At 39.7% G+C, this 14,227-nt stretch overlaps 8 protein-coding genes and 1 non-coding gene across 9 annotated transcripts; 4 read left to right on the top strand and 5 right to left on the bottom strand.

Moving 5' to 3' along the window:
- Nucleotides 1-109: 109 nt before the first annotated feature.
- WALSEDRAFT_31962 (hypothetical protein) lies at nucleotides 110-584 on the top strand. The gene has a single exon (XM_006957440.1). The coding sequence runs from the start codon at nucleotides 247-249 to the stop codon at nucleotides 445-447; it is 201 nt and encodes a 66-aa protein (XP_006957502.1). The 5' UTR covers nucleotides 110-246; the 3' UTR covers nucleotides 448-584.
- WALSEDRAFT_31961 (DUF1212-domain-containing protein) lies at nucleotides 110-3,040 on the top strand. Its single transcript, XM_006957439.1, has 3 exons — nucleotides 110-443; nucleotides 590-2,343; nucleotides 2,390-3,040. The coding sequence occupies exons 2-3, from the start codon at nucleotides 1,425-1,427 to the stop codon at nucleotides 2,869-2,871; spliced, it is 1,401 nt and encodes a 466-aa protein (XP_006957501.1). The 5' UTR covers nucleotides 110-443; nucleotides 590-1,424; the 3' UTR covers nucleotides 2,872-3,040.
- Nucleotides 3,041-3,042: 2 nt separating this feature from the next.
- On the bottom strand, nucleotides 3,043-5,614 carry WALSEDRAFT_59960 (hypothetical protein). The gene is made up of 9 exons (XM_006957438.1): nucleotides 5,529-5,614; nucleotides 4,604-5,485; nucleotides 4,427-4,559; nucleotides 4,053-4,379; nucleotides 3,996-4,007; nucleotides 3,715-3,947; nucleotides 3,433-3,669; nucleotides 3,196-3,383; nucleotides 3,043-3,150 (listed from the first exon to the last, which is right to left on the bottom strand). Exons 1-9 carry the CDS (start codon nucleotides 5,553-5,555, stop codon nucleotides 3,108-3,110), a joined length of 2,082 nt encoding a protein of 693 aa, XP_006957500.1. The 5' UTR covers nucleotides 5,556-5,614; the 3' UTR covers nucleotides 3,043-3,107.
- Nucleotides 5,615-6,785: 1,171 nt separating this feature from the next.
- On the top strand, nucleotides 6,786-6,944 carry WALSEDRAFT_t39. Its single transcript has one exon. It is a non-coding gene; the product is annotated as a tRNA-Gln (tRNA).
- An 832-nt stretch (nucleotides 6,945-7,776) lies between these two features.
- On the bottom strand, nucleotides 7,777-8,758 carry WALSEDRAFT_68236 (3-oxoacyl-reductase; the record flags this gene model as incomplete). The annotated part of the gene is made up of 3 exons (XM_006957437.1): nucleotides 7,777-7,820; nucleotides 7,868-8,092; nucleotides 8,143-8,758. 3 exons carry the CDS (start codon nucleotides 8,756-8,758, stop codon nucleotides 7,777-7,779), a joined length of 885 nt encoding a protein of 294 aa, XP_006957499.1.
- Nucleotides 8,759-8,951: 193 nt separating this feature from the next.
- WALSEDRAFT_31958 (mitochondrial acyl-CoA dehydrogenase) lies at nucleotides 8,952-11,880 on the bottom strand. The gene is made up of 12 exons (XM_006957435.1): nucleotides 11,780-11,880; nucleotides 11,632-11,732; nucleotides 11,511-11,586; nucleotides 11,227-11,464; nucleotides 11,107-11,180; nucleotides 10,999-11,060; nucleotides 10,863-10,954; nucleotides 10,790-10,818; nucleotides 10,730-10,742; nucleotides 10,583-10,682; nucleotides 9,047-10,535; nucleotides 8,952-8,996 (listed from the first exon to the last, which is right to left on the bottom strand). Exons 1-11 carry the CDS (start codon nucleotides 11,874-11,876, stop codon nucleotides 10,218-10,220), a joined length of 1,200 nt encoding a protein of 399 aa, XP_006957497.1. The 5' UTR covers nucleotides 11,877-11,880; the 3' UTR covers nucleotides 8,952-8,996; nucleotides 9,047-10,217.
- On the top strand, nucleotides 8,970-10,084 carry WALSEDRAFT_28030 (hypothetical protein; the record flags this gene model as incomplete). Its single annotated transcript, XM_006957436.1, has 2 exons — nucleotides 8,970-8,996; nucleotides 9,047-10,084. The coding sequence occupies 2 exons, from the start codon at nucleotides 8,970-8,972 to the stop codon at nucleotides 10,082-10,084; spliced, it is 1,065 nt and encodes a 354-aa protein (XP_006957498.1).
- Nucleotides 11,845-12,364, bottom strand: WALSEDRAFT_59958 (hypothetical protein). The gene is made up of 2 exons (XM_006957434.1): nucleotides 11,962-12,364; nucleotides 11,845-11,915 (listed from the first exon to the last, which is right to left on the bottom strand). Exons 1-2 carry the CDS (start codon nucleotides 12,349-12,351, stop codon nucleotides 11,895-11,897), a joined length of 411 nt encoding a protein of 136 aa, XP_006957496.1. The 5' UTR covers nucleotides 12,352-12,364; the 3' UTR covers nucleotides 11,845-11,894.
- A 797-nt stretch (nucleotides 12,365-13,161) lies between these two features.
- WALSEDRAFT_44564 (hypothetical protein) lies at nucleotides 13,162-14,209 on the bottom strand. The gene is made up of 2 exons (XM_006957433.1): nucleotides 14,171-14,209; nucleotides 13,162-14,123 (listed from the first exon to the last, which is right to left on the bottom strand). Exons 1-2 carry the CDS (start codon nucleotides 14,194-14,196, stop codon nucleotides 13,199-13,201), a joined length of 951 nt encoding a protein of 316 aa, XP_006957495.1. The 5' UTR covers nucleotides 14,197-14,209; the 3' UTR covers nucleotides 13,162-13,198.
- Between the last annotated feature and the right edge of the window lie 18 nt (nucleotides 14,210-14,227).

Below are 14,227 nucleotides of genomic sequence, written 5' to 3'. Positions count from 1 at the left end.
AACGGGGTGCGTGCATGCACGAGGGGCCCAGATGAAGAGTAAGCTTTCGTATTTAAAAATATAAATCGTAATTTTAAAAAGTATCAATGTATCGTTGTACTAGAACTAGAAAATGCCACCGATTTTGTACCTTCGTGTACCTTAACTGAGTGCCAACTGAGGAGTTCTTCTTTTCCAAAACGACGAAAGGCAATAAGAGGGATTCTATTGCCTATCTAAGTACGGATTTTGTAGAATATAAAAAAAATGTCAAGTGAACATCTCGCTGACAAAAATGAGGCAAATGCGGATAAGACACCTGCAGCAATTGATCTCACGGAAGACACTGCAAGTGTACCGGATAAACGTGTTCAGTGGTCAGAAGGAGATCCCCTCCCAGATGAGCCACTTGGAGATGATAACGAAGAGGAGACGAAACGTAAGCAAATTGAGGATTTGAAGAGGTGAGTGGTGTTTATTGAGAGGCTGCTGTATTTGGATATTATTCGTTCCAGTCACATTCCAGTTATTTGGAGCTAGTGATAATGTACTAATACGGCAGCCTTCAAATCTCCTCGACAGCGCTGATGGATCGCCTTGAATTGTTTAGGAAACTACAACATGGCGGTCAAGGAGAACAAGTTCCTGCAGGCAGAGAAGCTGAGCTTGGAAAAAATGATGACGACCACTATCTCGAGCAGTTCTTGAACTTTGAGGGCGCAGATGGCGAGTTCACCATTCCAGAGGGTGAGACCGAAGGTCTTCCATCACTCGCAGCTAGAAAAAGGTTGGCGAACGATAAGTCGAAAGTTGGCTCTTGGTTGGGTAAAGTACTCAAACCTAAGGCTACCGACGATGAGAAGAACGACGTAGAGGCAAACAACAGGGACAGCACATCGGAAATGTCATACGAGGAACCTGTCCCACCTCCAGCTACTTCTGGTCCTACTAGTGTCTTGGGTGGTTTGATGGCACTCAAGGAAGCTGACAACAACTCTGCAAGTTCTACTCCAACAGCGAGTGTTAAAAGTGACAGCGAGCTTGATGAAAAGATCCCTGAAGGTCCTCCAATCTTTATTGACGAGGAGAAGCAAGCACCAACGCTTACGCCAACTCCAAGTCAACAAACTCCTTCAGAGAGCCCTACACCTGTGAAGACTCCAGGAGGCTCGTTTAAGCCATCCTCACTATCTCATTTCCACAAATATAATCCCGCCAGTCTTGTCCAGAAAGGTGTCAGTAAGGGTATGTCCGGCGCTATGTCAGCTGCTTCAACACCAGGTAAAATGGTAAAAAGCGTAATTTCAGAGGCTAAAAAATCTCCGTCCCAGAAGGCAGAACGTAAGAGAGCGCGAAAAGAGAGAAAGAAAAATGAAATTTTGCTCAACTTGGCTGCACTGATCGAACGTCAAGAGTTCCTACTTAAACTTACACGTGCGCTCATGATGTTTGGTTCACCATCTCACCGTCTTGAAGCTGTCATTCAAAACACCGGTAGATTTTTAGAAGCACCAGTTCAATGTATGTTTACACCAGGTGTGATGACAATGTCGTTCTCCGATTCAAGCACACGCACTTCTGACACCAAGTTCATCAAACAAGCTTCCGGTTTGGATCTTGCACGTTTACCTGACACTCACAAACTCTACTCCGATGTTTTACACGGTAAGGTTAACGTTACTGATGCATCTGCGAAGTTGGATGAAATTATGCTTTCTCCACCAACCTACAATGTTTTCACTACTATCTGTATTGGTATGTTATGTTCAGCTGCCATCACTCCAATGGCTTTCGATGGTTCCTTCATTGATGCCCTCATGGCTGCTGTTCTTGGTGCTATTCTTGTTATCACCCAAATGGTCGTCGCTAAGAAGGAATCATTCAGTAGTATTTTCGAAATTCTCATTGCAGCACTCAACTCTTTCCTTGCTGCTTGTTTGGCGTACAGCAGATATTTCTGTTTCAAGGCTGTCGTATCTGGTTCTATCGTACTTATCCTCCCAGGTTTCATTGTCCTTTGTGGGTCTATGGAGTTGACCTCACGTAATATCACAGCCGGTTCTGTTCGAATGTTCTACGCTATCATCTACGCGTTACTTCTTGGATTCGGTATCGGTTTTGGTGCTGAACTTTGGTACCTCTTTACAAACAAAGATATTGACACAACAAACGACTGTAGTGCCATTCAAGGCGTTTCAGGCCAACATTGGTATATGAGACATGCGCCAGATGAATACAACATTCTTTTGGCACCATTGTTCGTCATTGGTCTGAGTTTGCGTAATCAAACACGTATCATGTCGAAGGAATTCCCTCTTATGGTCTTGATCGGTTGCGCTGGTTATGCTGTCAATTACTTCTCAAGTGAGTCGAAGCTTTGTTATCTTCATTCTTATTAACCACGTTGCAGCTCACAATGACAGATTCGGCGGAAGAGCTGATCTTGCATCAGCACTCTCCAGTTTCACTGTTGGTATCATCGGTAACATCATCGGTAGACTCACAACTATGTCTGCATATGTGTTGATGGTTCCAGGTATTCTCTTCGTTCTTCCATCTGGTTTCGGTCAATTCGGTCTTCTCAGTTTCGCTGATGTTGGCAATGACGATAGTGCTACTACGGACGCTACACAAGCAATCGCCCAAAATATTACCAGCATTGCTGGGGGTGATAGTACGGACGGCAGTGCTACACAAGCAATCGCCCAAAGCCTTATGAGTCTTGTTTCGAGTGGTGGTGATAGTACAAATGCTAGTGCTACGCAAGCAATCGCCCAAAACCTTATCAGTATTGCGAACGGTCTTACTGTTGGTCTCTTCTTCAGTTCAGCGCTTATCAATCCATCATCATCCTCGTCAAGACGTAAGCAAACTGCGAACTTCTCATTCTAGAAGATTTTATTTGAATTCACAAGATTTCATTCATTCAAAATTTTCATTAACTAAAGTTTAGTTCATAAAATCTTTATTCCACAACCTCACTATACACATCTAATTAGAAGGATTTCGCTTTTCTTTTTTCATTTCCTTTTTTATAACACTCTCGTTTAGTCTGTAAAAATTCATATTCATATTGCTTTTTTTATTTAAAGTCATTAATTTTATATAAATTCAGCTTAAATTCATTCTTAGAAATCTAACGTGTTAATAAATGATCTCCATTGCTCGTCACTGAAGAATGTTAGCGAAAAGGCCTTTCAATACTAATTCACTCACACTGTATTTGTGACAGGATAGTCATTTAATATGCTATCAAGGTTGTCAACCGTAGCCATAGTATTACCTTCCTTCATTGGCGCATCTACATTCGCGTTGATCGATCCAAGAAGATCGAGATAAAGTCGTTGAGTATGCTCAGTTGAAGGTGGTGTATCTAAACTGAATGTACTACTGCCACTACTAGTCTGTACGATTGTCAGATAAGATTAAGTTACGTGTAATTATATCACTAACATTCTCATATTCTTCGACAACTGGAAGATTATTTACATCGACATGTAAGTTGCACATATGTAGCAACTGTATGAGTAAATCACTCTCTTTACCACTGTAATAGTTGTATTTTTCTCCCTCTCTACATAACCTCAATCCAATTTCGATATACTTAAGCTCCAAGAGATCTGCGGTTTCTCCAGCGTATTTTCGACATTCACATGCACTAATTACTAACACTAAACAAACAACAAATGGCTATAACATGTTAGTTTTATAATTTCACAAGAATTATTTACCCACACTAGTCGCTATCAGCATATCGACAAAGCTATGTTGTTTATTTCTCTTTGCTTTAGCATACCAAATGTTTAACAAGTTGATACTCGCTTGCGTTGCAACTGACAAACTCGTTGATCTGAATGTAGAGCGTCGAGGCATCGTTATGAAATTCCTATACGTGAATATTTGCAGAATGTGATACGCAATTCGTAAGTTTGACATCAATGAATGCGTGAAATCATCAGTGCAGTTAGCTGATTAATGTCAATGATAGTGTAAAAAGGTGACCAAAGCGGACCCACAATTGTATTTCACTACAGATGGTTTAGTTGACGAAATTACAAGTAAGTAATGCTCACATTCCAAATCGATATCCTCAGACCACCTATACAACTTGTCGTTCAGCTGAGCAATCTTAGCTACTGATTCTTTGACCTTGTCCTCTGGAAAATGCGAGCTAACTTTTTTGGTACCATACAAAGCTTCAAGTACTTCATCTTGTATGGAATAGAGTTTGATTATTTCTTTAAAATATTTGATAGACAGCTCCATTGATGTACCGACTTCATCAGGTAATGCACTAGGCTGCTGAACGTCGAAATGCCTATGCATCATCGCGCTCCGTCCAAGCAACGCTGATAACGATTTATCCTGAACGAAAGCGCAATAAAATGCTCTGCGCTTTACTGAGCTACTTTGAGAGAAGCTCTCTTCTCTAAATAGTCCTACTCACATTCATCATCTACGTAGTCATCCGAAGATGTTTTCTTGTGATAACCCTTATCTTGCAAGTACGAGAAGGTCAAACCATTTATACACCAGCTGGCTTTTGAGAACGGCGTTGATTGTAGGTACCATTGTAGCAACTACGATTATATTAGAAACACCTACTTTTTAACGATTGACTCACGATTTGAGATTGAATATCGTTCAATGATGGTGCAGCCAACTGGTTTCTCCTGCATTTGAGTTTATATGTCTTGTAGAATTTCTGGCCAGCAGAAAGGCTGTCATTATCTACTGATAACACACTAGGGTCGTCGCTAAATTTGCTTGCAATAGCACATATCAACATAATAACTCCAGCAAAGCTTCTATCTAATTTCCTAAATTGAAGTTCCTGGATTATAGTCTCCTTGTGTAACAATGGGAAGTAGCTATTAACGTGTTCAAAATAGAGTTCTACCAGTTTATCAAGATTAGTTGGATAGTCGCTTGGTAAAATCGGTAAAATATCATCATCCATCTTTTCCTCAGCTATACGCTCATTGTCTTGCCAGAATCTCGGTCGCAGGAGTGACGCCTTGGAGTTATCATCTAGCTGACCGCCGTATACTTGAGCAGCAGTGAACAAAATAGCTGTACTACTTGGACCGTAATATCTCTGTAAATCTGGAACTGGGTCGTTTATACACAGGCATTTTCTAAACTTCCTTTCTACTTCCAAGAGTTCCGCATCGCTTGCGTCATCGTCATCTTCAACTGGAATCTTGGCTATATCGCCTGATTGTTTACGTTTTCTCGTCTTAGTTGGGTTGTTATCAAAGGACTCCGCTGTGATAGGTGGTCCAACTTCTTTCATGTAGTCAAATCCTGCGGGTGCCAATCTAGCTACTAATGATTCCAACTTTGATACTCGCATCTCGATAGCTGCGACGTACGCCTGCTTCGGACGTCTGAATGGAGTGGGATGATCGAATGTGCAGTTATCTCCTCTAGCTGAACAATGTGAACAGCTGCTATGCTCCTCTGTTATCACGCATTTAATCTTTTTCCTCCTACAAGCATCACACTGACTGTATTAATAGCTATATCGAATAACAGAATATACCTACTGCTCTTGGCCTAGTTTGCTCATTCATGGACGTAACAATTGAAGAACTCGGAAGTGTTTGATGACGCCATATGGTTGATAGAAATTAAATAAATGTACTTAAGAACTGTTCCACCCTATAATTTATCTAGCTTTTCATTAATTGACTTCTTCGCAGCTCACATTTTCAACTTCCCACCAAATCGACTTCGCGTCCCGAAGCGGGTATCCTAGACTCGTCAGTTACACTGCGAAAATTGATGAATGATTTGTCGTAAATTAACTAAGTAGCATTAGGATAATTTTACTACATATTTGCATCGTTCCGTTCAATCAGGTGGTTAGATCTTGAAATGAGAAACATGTCATATCGGATGGTCTGCATAGAGTGAAGTAGGATATTATTACAAACTTTCAAGTAGATTACGCTATGGCTATGTACACTGAGATGCAGATTGTCTTTCAGTATCCACTTTAGATCATTTCGTGCCTTCAAAAAATGATGCACTTGATATTCAACACAATCATAGAGATATCCGGTGTAACTTACTCCATTTATTCTTAAATAGTACAAGATGCCATTATGTCTTAGCTTTGTTGGGTTATATAGACTAATATATAAACGCGCCATTATTCTACGTCGAGCGGATAAATTACTTTCAGTTATACTGTATAGAATCTCGGAATTACCTTCACGGACATTTCTTCTGAGAATAATAACTATATAAATAGGAAGATCGGTTTATTATGACAACAAAAGTAGCTGTTTCTCTTTTCTTATGAACCGATCAATTTTATCAAGTTCCAACTCTAACCAACCTGCAATCAATCTGAAGATACAACTTTTCTAATCGAACCCTTACTCGCGTGATTACGAAGTAAATAAAATATTATTTATCCGGGATACTGAAGACAAAACTCGTCACCACGGCTCTTGTCTGTCTGTCTTTTATCACTTGTGTCGGATGAACATACAGTAAATTATTTCTCAGAGGAAGAAGTAGCGTGACAATGGGGAATAGGATTATGCTAATAAACAATTGAGAAGTATTTTATTATAACACTCATCAGTACAATTGGAAAGTACATCTCTTTTAGAAAGTTCTCATGTACAATAAAACGCCTGAATATTCAGCTAAAAAAATTTTAGGTCCCTCCAGCAATTTTCAGATTTCCATGATAGATGTCCCTCTTTCTCTTCCCTTCGCAGACGATCTACAAAAATTAAAAATTAAATGCGAATGCCTTCAAGTATATATCAATGAAAGACGAAGCCAACGGTCCTGTAGTGTAGTGGTTATCACTGGTGATTCTGATTTTCAGTTTATAACTTCTGATCATTTGGATTTACTTCTACGAGTACCAATTCAGAAATTGGTGGTTATGACCTTGAACAAGGTGACTTCACCCAACCCTGGTTCGAATCCGGGCAGGACCTTCGTTTTGCCGAGTTTTATATGGATTATCTTCATTTCAAATTATTTTTTCCCTTAACTTTGTAAAATGTGTGAGATGCAATTTATGGGGCGTATTTAATCGAAGTCTTCATCATGCAGTTTACTAGAAAATCTTCGTTCTCCTTTTTGTGCTAATTGAGCATTACATTAATCGCTGTCAAATGGCCTTTAATCTATTAATGTCGTAAGTCGTCTAGAGATTTGTGAAAAGGCTTCTTTTATATTATAGCAATGAGTATAAACCGTTTACCGGGGTGACTGACCATCGCCATAATTTCATTGAAGATTGTATGTAAAAATAATCAGACTGTTCTAGAGGAAAACTAAAGACTAACACTTTAGCTCATAAATCTTATTAAATTCAACGAAATCCCAATATCGTAATTATATAAGTAGTGAGATAGGGATTTAAATGATGGAGAATCAGGGAGATAGCACCGTTTAGAAAATATTAAAAAAATATTTCTTATCAGCATGATAGGCATTCAATAGTTACTAGTACAATAAGCGACATTGAATTTAAAGCATGTCTCTTGATGAAACAAAGGGTGATTATTACACTTCTATTGGAATGTCCTAGACTAGAAGATGTTTTGTGGGTTTATGAATGATGTAAATGATATATCGAGAGATACGTTACTTCATTAACCATCAAAGTTGAAGAATGTGATCATGCTGACAAGTTTAATTTCTGGATGTATGAGTAGCTTGAATACCATTCTCTCTCCAGTGCAAATAATTCTGCAACGAAGTAAGACAATTTGAGTAAACACAAATCATATCATATCATAAATACTATAAATTAGATTAAATTTAGCTTGTGGTGAAAGAGCCACCGTTGACGTGAATAGTTTGACCTATAGGATATTTTAGAAATAATAATACACAAAAATCAAGAACGCACCTGTTATGAAGCTTGAATCATTCGAAACGAGGAAAACAGCTGCCGTTGCAATTTCAATACTCTCACCAGGGCGACCCATAGGAGTACTGAAACCCTCTTGTGCAGGTTTTTCCATAGTCGACTCCCTTAATGGAGCTTGAATGGGACCTGGCGCAACAGCATTCACTCTTATTCCCCTGTTTATATATTGGTTGGCAAGACCTCTCGTAAAGCTAACAACAGCGCCTATGGTTTTGTCAGAAAATTTGCAGCAGCAAAAGAGAATTAAAGCAGACCTTTTGTCGCTGTGTAATCTAATAAATCCGGTCTACCAATGTAGGCATTTATAGATGCATTGTTTAATATGGTCGCACCACTGTGCTCCTTCATGTGCTTTAAAGCTGCCTTTGAAAGGTAAAAAAGTGGATGAATATTGGTGTTAAAAGTATCATGCCATTGTTCAGTAGTGATGTCCTTAATGTCATAAATCATAGTTTGTGTGCCATGGTTATTAAAAAGAATATCCAACTTGCCGAAAGTTGAGACAGTCTCTTCGACAACTCTGATACACTCCTCTTCTTTCCTCAAATCTGCAGAAATAGCGTGTACTTTGGCATCACTTTTGCGCTCCTTAATGATTGCAATTGTGTCCTTAGCGTCGCGCTCTTCTTGTGGGAGGTATGTAAACACTAATGAAGCACCCTCGAGGGTGTACAAGAAGGAAGTAGAGCGACCAATTCCACTATCTCCACCTGTTACTAATGCAACCTTGCCTTCTAATTTACCAGCTGCTTTGTATGGCCCACCTGGAAGCCTATCGTAGACAGGTTTAGAAGGCATGTTAGCCTCTAATCCAGGTTTGTTTTGGAAGTTTATTTCAGGTAAGTATCCTTGTTCAAATGGTCCAGACATGATTGTTAATTGTTATGTCCGTATAATCCACGAAGCCACAATAGTTGGATATCAGACAGACAAACGTCATTTATTATTAGATGAGCTAATGAAATGTAGAAAGTTAAATAATATTTCTAAATTCGGGGTTTTTTACATTTCCCTCTTTGTTAGCTTGTGTTTGCGTTTAGACCGTCTTTGCTAAATTCTATCATCACAACTTAATAATAAAATGACGCAGGCGTCAATATTGGAGGGCGTGAGTGGAATGTGATGTTACACTAACAAACACTAATTTGTACTCTTTAGATAAAGCACGTGGCTATACTCAATGAGCCAATTGAAGTGGAAGAGGGTAAATCAAGTAGATTGAATGACAAACAAGTAGTTTTATTGAGTGAACCATTGAATGAAACTGCAAACCTAGTTGAACAACAAACCGTTGAATCAGAAGAAGGACGTGCACTCATTGACACCGCATTTGGAGGTATACTCAACCAAGGCGCAGAAAATGATAAGAGCGAAGATACCACAAACGAAGACCCGAACGCGAATATCGTGTCAGATACGACTGATAACGCGATAGATGAGCAATTGAAGTCACTCTCAGTGAGTTCCTCATTGGACGCGATATCTGAGACAAACACACCTTTCAAAGCTCGTAAAGCTCCTTCAACCAATCGTCGTCCTAGTATTCAACCACAATTGAGTAGAGCTGCAATGTTACGTATGGGTATCACACCACCACCAAAGCGTACGACATCACGTGAGAGTTTGAGCAGCACATCCAAGGAGAACGAAGAACGTCGTAATATACCCACACCGAAGTCTTTATCAACACCTAAGTTTGAAGTACGTCAGACACGGGCTTCACACCTTCGTCGCGGTTCAGAAACCGAAACATCAACACCTCAAAGAAGGCGCACGAGTAGTACACCTGTTGACTTTGGTAATACACCTGGGCATAAACGTCAGTCTTTAGCGTTAGATGTGAAGAGTGTAAAGGCACCATCAATTACACCTCGACAAACACGTGCGAGTAGATTAAGAACTGGCAGTGAGAGCCAAGAAAGTAACGAGAAGGTACCTACTAGACGCCCCTCGGTAGATACATTTGCAAACACACCAGGACACAAGCGCACACTATCCATACCAGTCAAATCGATCAATAGCCCATCTATAGCTGCAAGGGAGAACAGAAGCTCAACTCTAAGATCAAAGCGTATGTCTATTGATTTGAGCAAAAGTGAAACCCCAAAAAGAGCATTCAATTTGTCTACCAAGGTTGGTAACGAAAAGTTTGTCGAATTTGATAAGACAAAAGTTAAGCCTATTAGAAGGGGCTAAAATGAATTTTTCAAAGTTCTTCAGGGAAGTATTATGAGTCAGGTTACTCATTATTGTTGTCATAAAAACATTCATGAAAAATTACATTCGTTGATATATAGTTTCTCGTGATGGTCGTAACACTTGTAACACCTTATACATCACTATATTCCTTTTGAATGAACTTAGCTATAGTATTGAGCTGAATGTTGCTGGTACCCTCGTAGATGGCACCGATCTTTGAGTCTCTCCAGTACTTCTCAATACCAGTTTCTCTAGTGAAACCAACACCACCGGCCCATTCAATGGCACTACCTGAGACAGCTTGGGCAACCTTGGACGAGTAGTATTTTGCCATTGCGGCTTCCTTCGTGAATGATTCACCTTGTTCTTTCAACCTTGCCGCACTATATGTTAGGAGTTTCGCTGCCTCAATTTGGGTATATGCTTCAGCAAAAGAGAATTGCATGCCCTGGGTTTTATTTGTTAGATGATTTATATTAGCATAAAAAGTCTTACTTGGAATTCACCGACTGGCTTACCAAATTGCTTACGTTGGTATGTGTATGGCACAGAAGCAGAGAAAGCGCCTTGTGCGAGGCCGATCATTTGAGCCGCACTGAGAGAATAGTGTGAGTAAGGATGTATAGTGGCAGTAAGACATACATGCCAATGCGACCTGCGGAGAATTAACGAATAAATTAAGGACGGAGACGCTTCACTCACCCTCATTGAGTATATCAATGGCAATCTTGCTAGAAGTATTGTTAGCAGAAACAATAGAACAGTATGGACTTACTATCCCTTGCCGATTTCACCCATGACTTGGTCATCACGGACGAATAAGTCGTCAAAGTTGAGCACACAAGTGGATGATGCTCTGATACCCAGCTGAAGGGTCGTAAGTGTTTGCCATAGTCTATGTGTACACACACCTTTTGCTCCTTTTTAGCGATTTCAACGCCTTGTTCTTTGTCTACGATGAAGCAAGTGATTCCTGGGGGCATGAGAAGTTGTACAGTGAACAAACAGTCGAGACACACCTTTATATCCAAGGGAAGGGTCGATAGTTGCGAAAATAAGGAATATTTCAGCTTCTGCAGCGTTTGTGATCCACCTTCGGTAGTTGTCAGTGTTGGTGACCATAGACAATTCAAACGGACATTTTCGTACCATTGAGCTTATAACCACCATCTACCTTTGTAGCCTTAGTTTGTAGAGCGAAAGCGTCACTGCCCGATGCAGGTTCAGAAAGACAGAACGAGCCGATCTTGTCTGTCGAAAGTTGTGGTAGATAGTGAGATTTTTGACTCTCTGTAGCGTATTTGTTGAAGACGGTACAAACGAGGGTATTTTGTACGTCACACATGACGCTAACTGAAGGGTCTACCTTTGCTAGTTCTGTTGTATGTTAGAGAGGGGGTTAGGGAAAGTTAAGACAACTAACCCTCTATGGTGAGGATGACAGACATGAATGAGCAGTCTGAGCCACCGTACTTGGAGTCAACTTCGATAGCCATGAGCTGTAAGTGTCAATGTGGTATAACCGGCTATCAACGGTTACATACACCATTATTGAATAGCTTGTTTATAATGGATTTATCCATCTGCTCAGCCTCATCCATATGTCTGACTAGAGGTCTTACGTCGTTATTTGCTAGCTTCGTAACTATAGAGCTGTTACATTAATGAAAGGTGACTATATCACAGACTAACTTGAATCTTTCAATAACAACTCATCAGATGATAGAGTGTAAATATTTCTTAAATTTCTTAAATTTAACGTATTTTTAAACTTATTTAATTTAAACATGGAGGTAACAAAGAAAGATTAAAAGCCGGGTGCGACGATCTATGACGAATGTGAGAAGTGAGAAGTGAAGTGGCTAATAACTTACACCCTGTTGTTTGGATTCTTCTCCTAACATCTCTTGTTGTCCAGATTGTTGGGCTAATAAGGATTTCTCCTCCATTGAAATTCTTGACTCGTCTTCAATAGCCAATGCTAATGGCAATCCAACGAGCAAGCTAGATGTGGTGACGATCCAAATGAGATTTCCTAATACTTTTGAAGACTTTCTTGTGAATGCTACACTGTTAGTGAACTTCTCTTTGATTGAATTTCTAGTCTCTAATGGAATGATATCCTTCAATGCGGATATTCTATCAGCGAGGCTTTCATCGCTAGGATCAAATTCATCTTCAACGTCTAATTCCTCTTCAATTTCGCTATCAAATTCTTCGTCGGTGAATTCATCCTCACTTTTGAGTTCTTGTATTTGTACCATTTTGGGTGTTTCTGAATAGCAGCCCAATGAACAAAATATTTTATGAAAAAAGATATGCAAATTATTTATTTAATTTAAATAGTCATTTAAAGTATAGACTAACAGGTAGTTTATTATATCCAAGTTATTATAATCCACCTTTACCTAGAATTAAACCTCAGCCGATTGAGATACATTATATGATTAGAAGGAGATTATTAAAGAGACACCAGCGATTAGCCGCATTGAGGCTAGTAAATTCTAATCTGCAAGATTTATCTTTTGAAGCAGACTTCTTTAGATCGCTTGATTTGCATTATAGTGGCGACTATTATCACAATCTGCTCTCATACAAACAATACCTATTAAGCAAACTAGATGATGATTATAAGCGCTCTCAAATGAAATTCTCGATAAAGGACCTCCAGCGCTTTAGCAGACTCCATCAAAAGAGGAATGAAATGAGGGAGAAATCTATCCAATGGAGGAAACAGAATCATCCGAGGTTGATAGCTCACTGGAAATCTCACGTTCAAGTCACAAAGGATGCGAGGAGAAAGGCCAAACAAGCGTCAAAGGAGAAGGTCTCGGAAAATTTTTATCAAAAACCTGTTATCAAAACGTTTAAAAACCCCAGAACACCCATTAGATTACGCAAACGTGTAAAAAATACCCCATCGAATGTATCCTTCAAGGCCATTTTTGATACACCACTCAAGGACGTCTACAAACCAGATTCCTACAATGACCAGCCAGCTAGGAAAATCACATACGATTACACAAAACCACCACAACCGCTACTCACAGGAAAGCTCGCAAATACCTCAAAATGGTCAAAATGCAACATCAAATGATATTATTGTGTATTTTATTTCTGCTCTTGGTTATCGTTTTGCATTGACATTGCTATTGCTTTTTGTATTTCAGCTTCTTCGTCATCTGCATCGTCTGCATCTACTATTGTTGTATCCTCTTCCTGTTTTGATTGTGGTTGATCAGCTGTTGACATCTCAACGTCTTTCTCAGCTTGAGTGCCCTTCTCATCCTTCTCTTTCTCTTCCTTTATGTCCTCCATTTGGGTGCTTTGTTCAGCGCCTTGATCACCTGCCGTCTGTCTCGCTTGTTCTTCCTCCATGGACATACGCAATGCCATAGCCAATTCTGGATCAAGTGATGGGTCAACACCGAATTCGAAGCCAGATGGTGCTGGATTACTTGGACCACTCTCCTCTGGGTCAACTGTACCTCTAACGATAGGTGAGTTAATCAAGTAATCACTCAAAATTGTTCTATTCTCAGGTGGAACTATGAGTATTCTATTGTTATCAGTGCCACCAAGGGTGTGTATAAACTTTTCCAACTTTTCTTGATTCTCATCTATCTCACCAAAAACTACTAAATCTACGGCGACGTTATTCTTTTTCAGCTTTTTACCAAGCTTTTCAAGTTCCTTTGAGTCTTCACTTATAGGGCTACCAATGAATGCGACGATACGTTGTCTTTGTACTTTATTTTGACGATGTTTGAGTGCTAATTGTGCGACTTGCAGACCGTGTATGAAATCCAATTCTCCAGATATTTTAACGTCGTGCATCGAAGCTATTATCTTTGCATCATCAGCTGTACTCGTCACTAAAACCTCAGGGGAGGAGCCAGCTATTGTCATTAAACCAACGGTATTCTCTGGATTCATATTCATCTTTGCTTGAGCTAGTAGTCCTACTCCGTCGACTTGTGCTTGAAATCTATTTGGGAGGATATCACCATTTCTCATATACTCTGAGTTGTCAATGCTATGGTGTTCTTAGATAAGTAATAAACTAAATTAAGCTATACTCACAGTACAAATGAGGCTTCTAACACCATGATTGTATTAATCAAAGAACAGTTCGATGAC

The sequence above is a fragment of the Wallemia mellicola genome (genome assembly GCF_000263375.1).
Source record: "Wallemia mellicola CBS 633.66 unplaced genomic scaffold WALSEscaffold_6, whole genome shotgun sequence".
Classification (NCBI taxonomy): Eukaryota; Fungi; Basidiomycota; class Wallemiomycetes; order Wallemiales; family Wallemiaceae; genus Wallemia; species Wallemia mellicola.
Note: the sequence above shows the minus strand (reverse complement) of the source record. Positions and strands in the feature narration are given on the sequence as shown.

Coding starts and splice junctions, on each gene's coding strand:
- WALSEDRAFT_31962 (XM_006957440.1), top strand. CDS start 247: ATGTCAAGTGAACATCTCGCTGACAAAAATGAGGCAAATGCGGATAAG.
- WALSEDRAFT_59960 (XM_006957438.1), bottom strand. CDS start 5,555: ATGAATGAGCAAACTAGGCCAAGAGCA. Junction 5,486..5,528: donor AGCAAACTAGGCCAAGAGCA/GTAGGTATATTC, acceptor TAATACAGTCAG/TGTGATGCTTGTAGGAGGAA. Junction 3,384..3,432: donor TTGTCGAAGAATATGAGAAT/GTTAGTGATATA, acceptor ACAATCGTACAG/ACTAGTAGTGGCAGTAGTAC.
- WALSEDRAFT_59958 (XM_006957434.1), bottom strand. CDS start 12,351: ATGGTACAAATACAAGAACTCAAAAGTGAGGATGAATTCACCGACGAA. Junction 11,916..11,961: donor AAGAATCCAAACAACAGGGT/GTAAGTTATTAG, acceptor CATTCGTCATAG/ATCGTCGCACCCGGCTTTTA.
- WALSEDRAFT_31958 (XM_006957435.1), bottom strand. CDS start 11,876: ATGTTTAAATTAAATAAGTTTAAAAATACGTTAAATTTAAGAAATTTA. Junction 11,465..11,510: donor TGTCATCCTCACCATAGAGG/GTTAGTTGTCTT, acceptor AACATACAACAG/AACTAGCAAAGGTAGACCCT. Junction 11,181..11,226: donor AAGCTCAATGGTACGAAAAT/GTCCGTTTGAAT, acceptor CAACTACCGAAG/GTGGATCACAAACGCTGCAG.
- WALSEDRAFT_31961 (XM_006957439.1), top strand. CDS start 1,425: ATGTTTGGTTCACCATCTCACCGTCTTGAAGCTGTCATTCAAAACACC. Junction 2,344..2,389: donor TGCTGTCAATTACTTCTCAA/GTGAGTCGAAGC, acceptor ACCACGTTGCAG/CTCACAATGACAGATTCGGC.
- WALSEDRAFT_44564 (XM_006957433.1), bottom strand. CDS start 14,196: ATGGTGTTAGAAGCCTCATTTGTACT. Junction 14,124..14,170: donor TTAGAAGCCTCATTTGTACT/GTGAGTATAGCT, acceptor AGAACACCATAG/CATTGACAACTCAGAGTATA.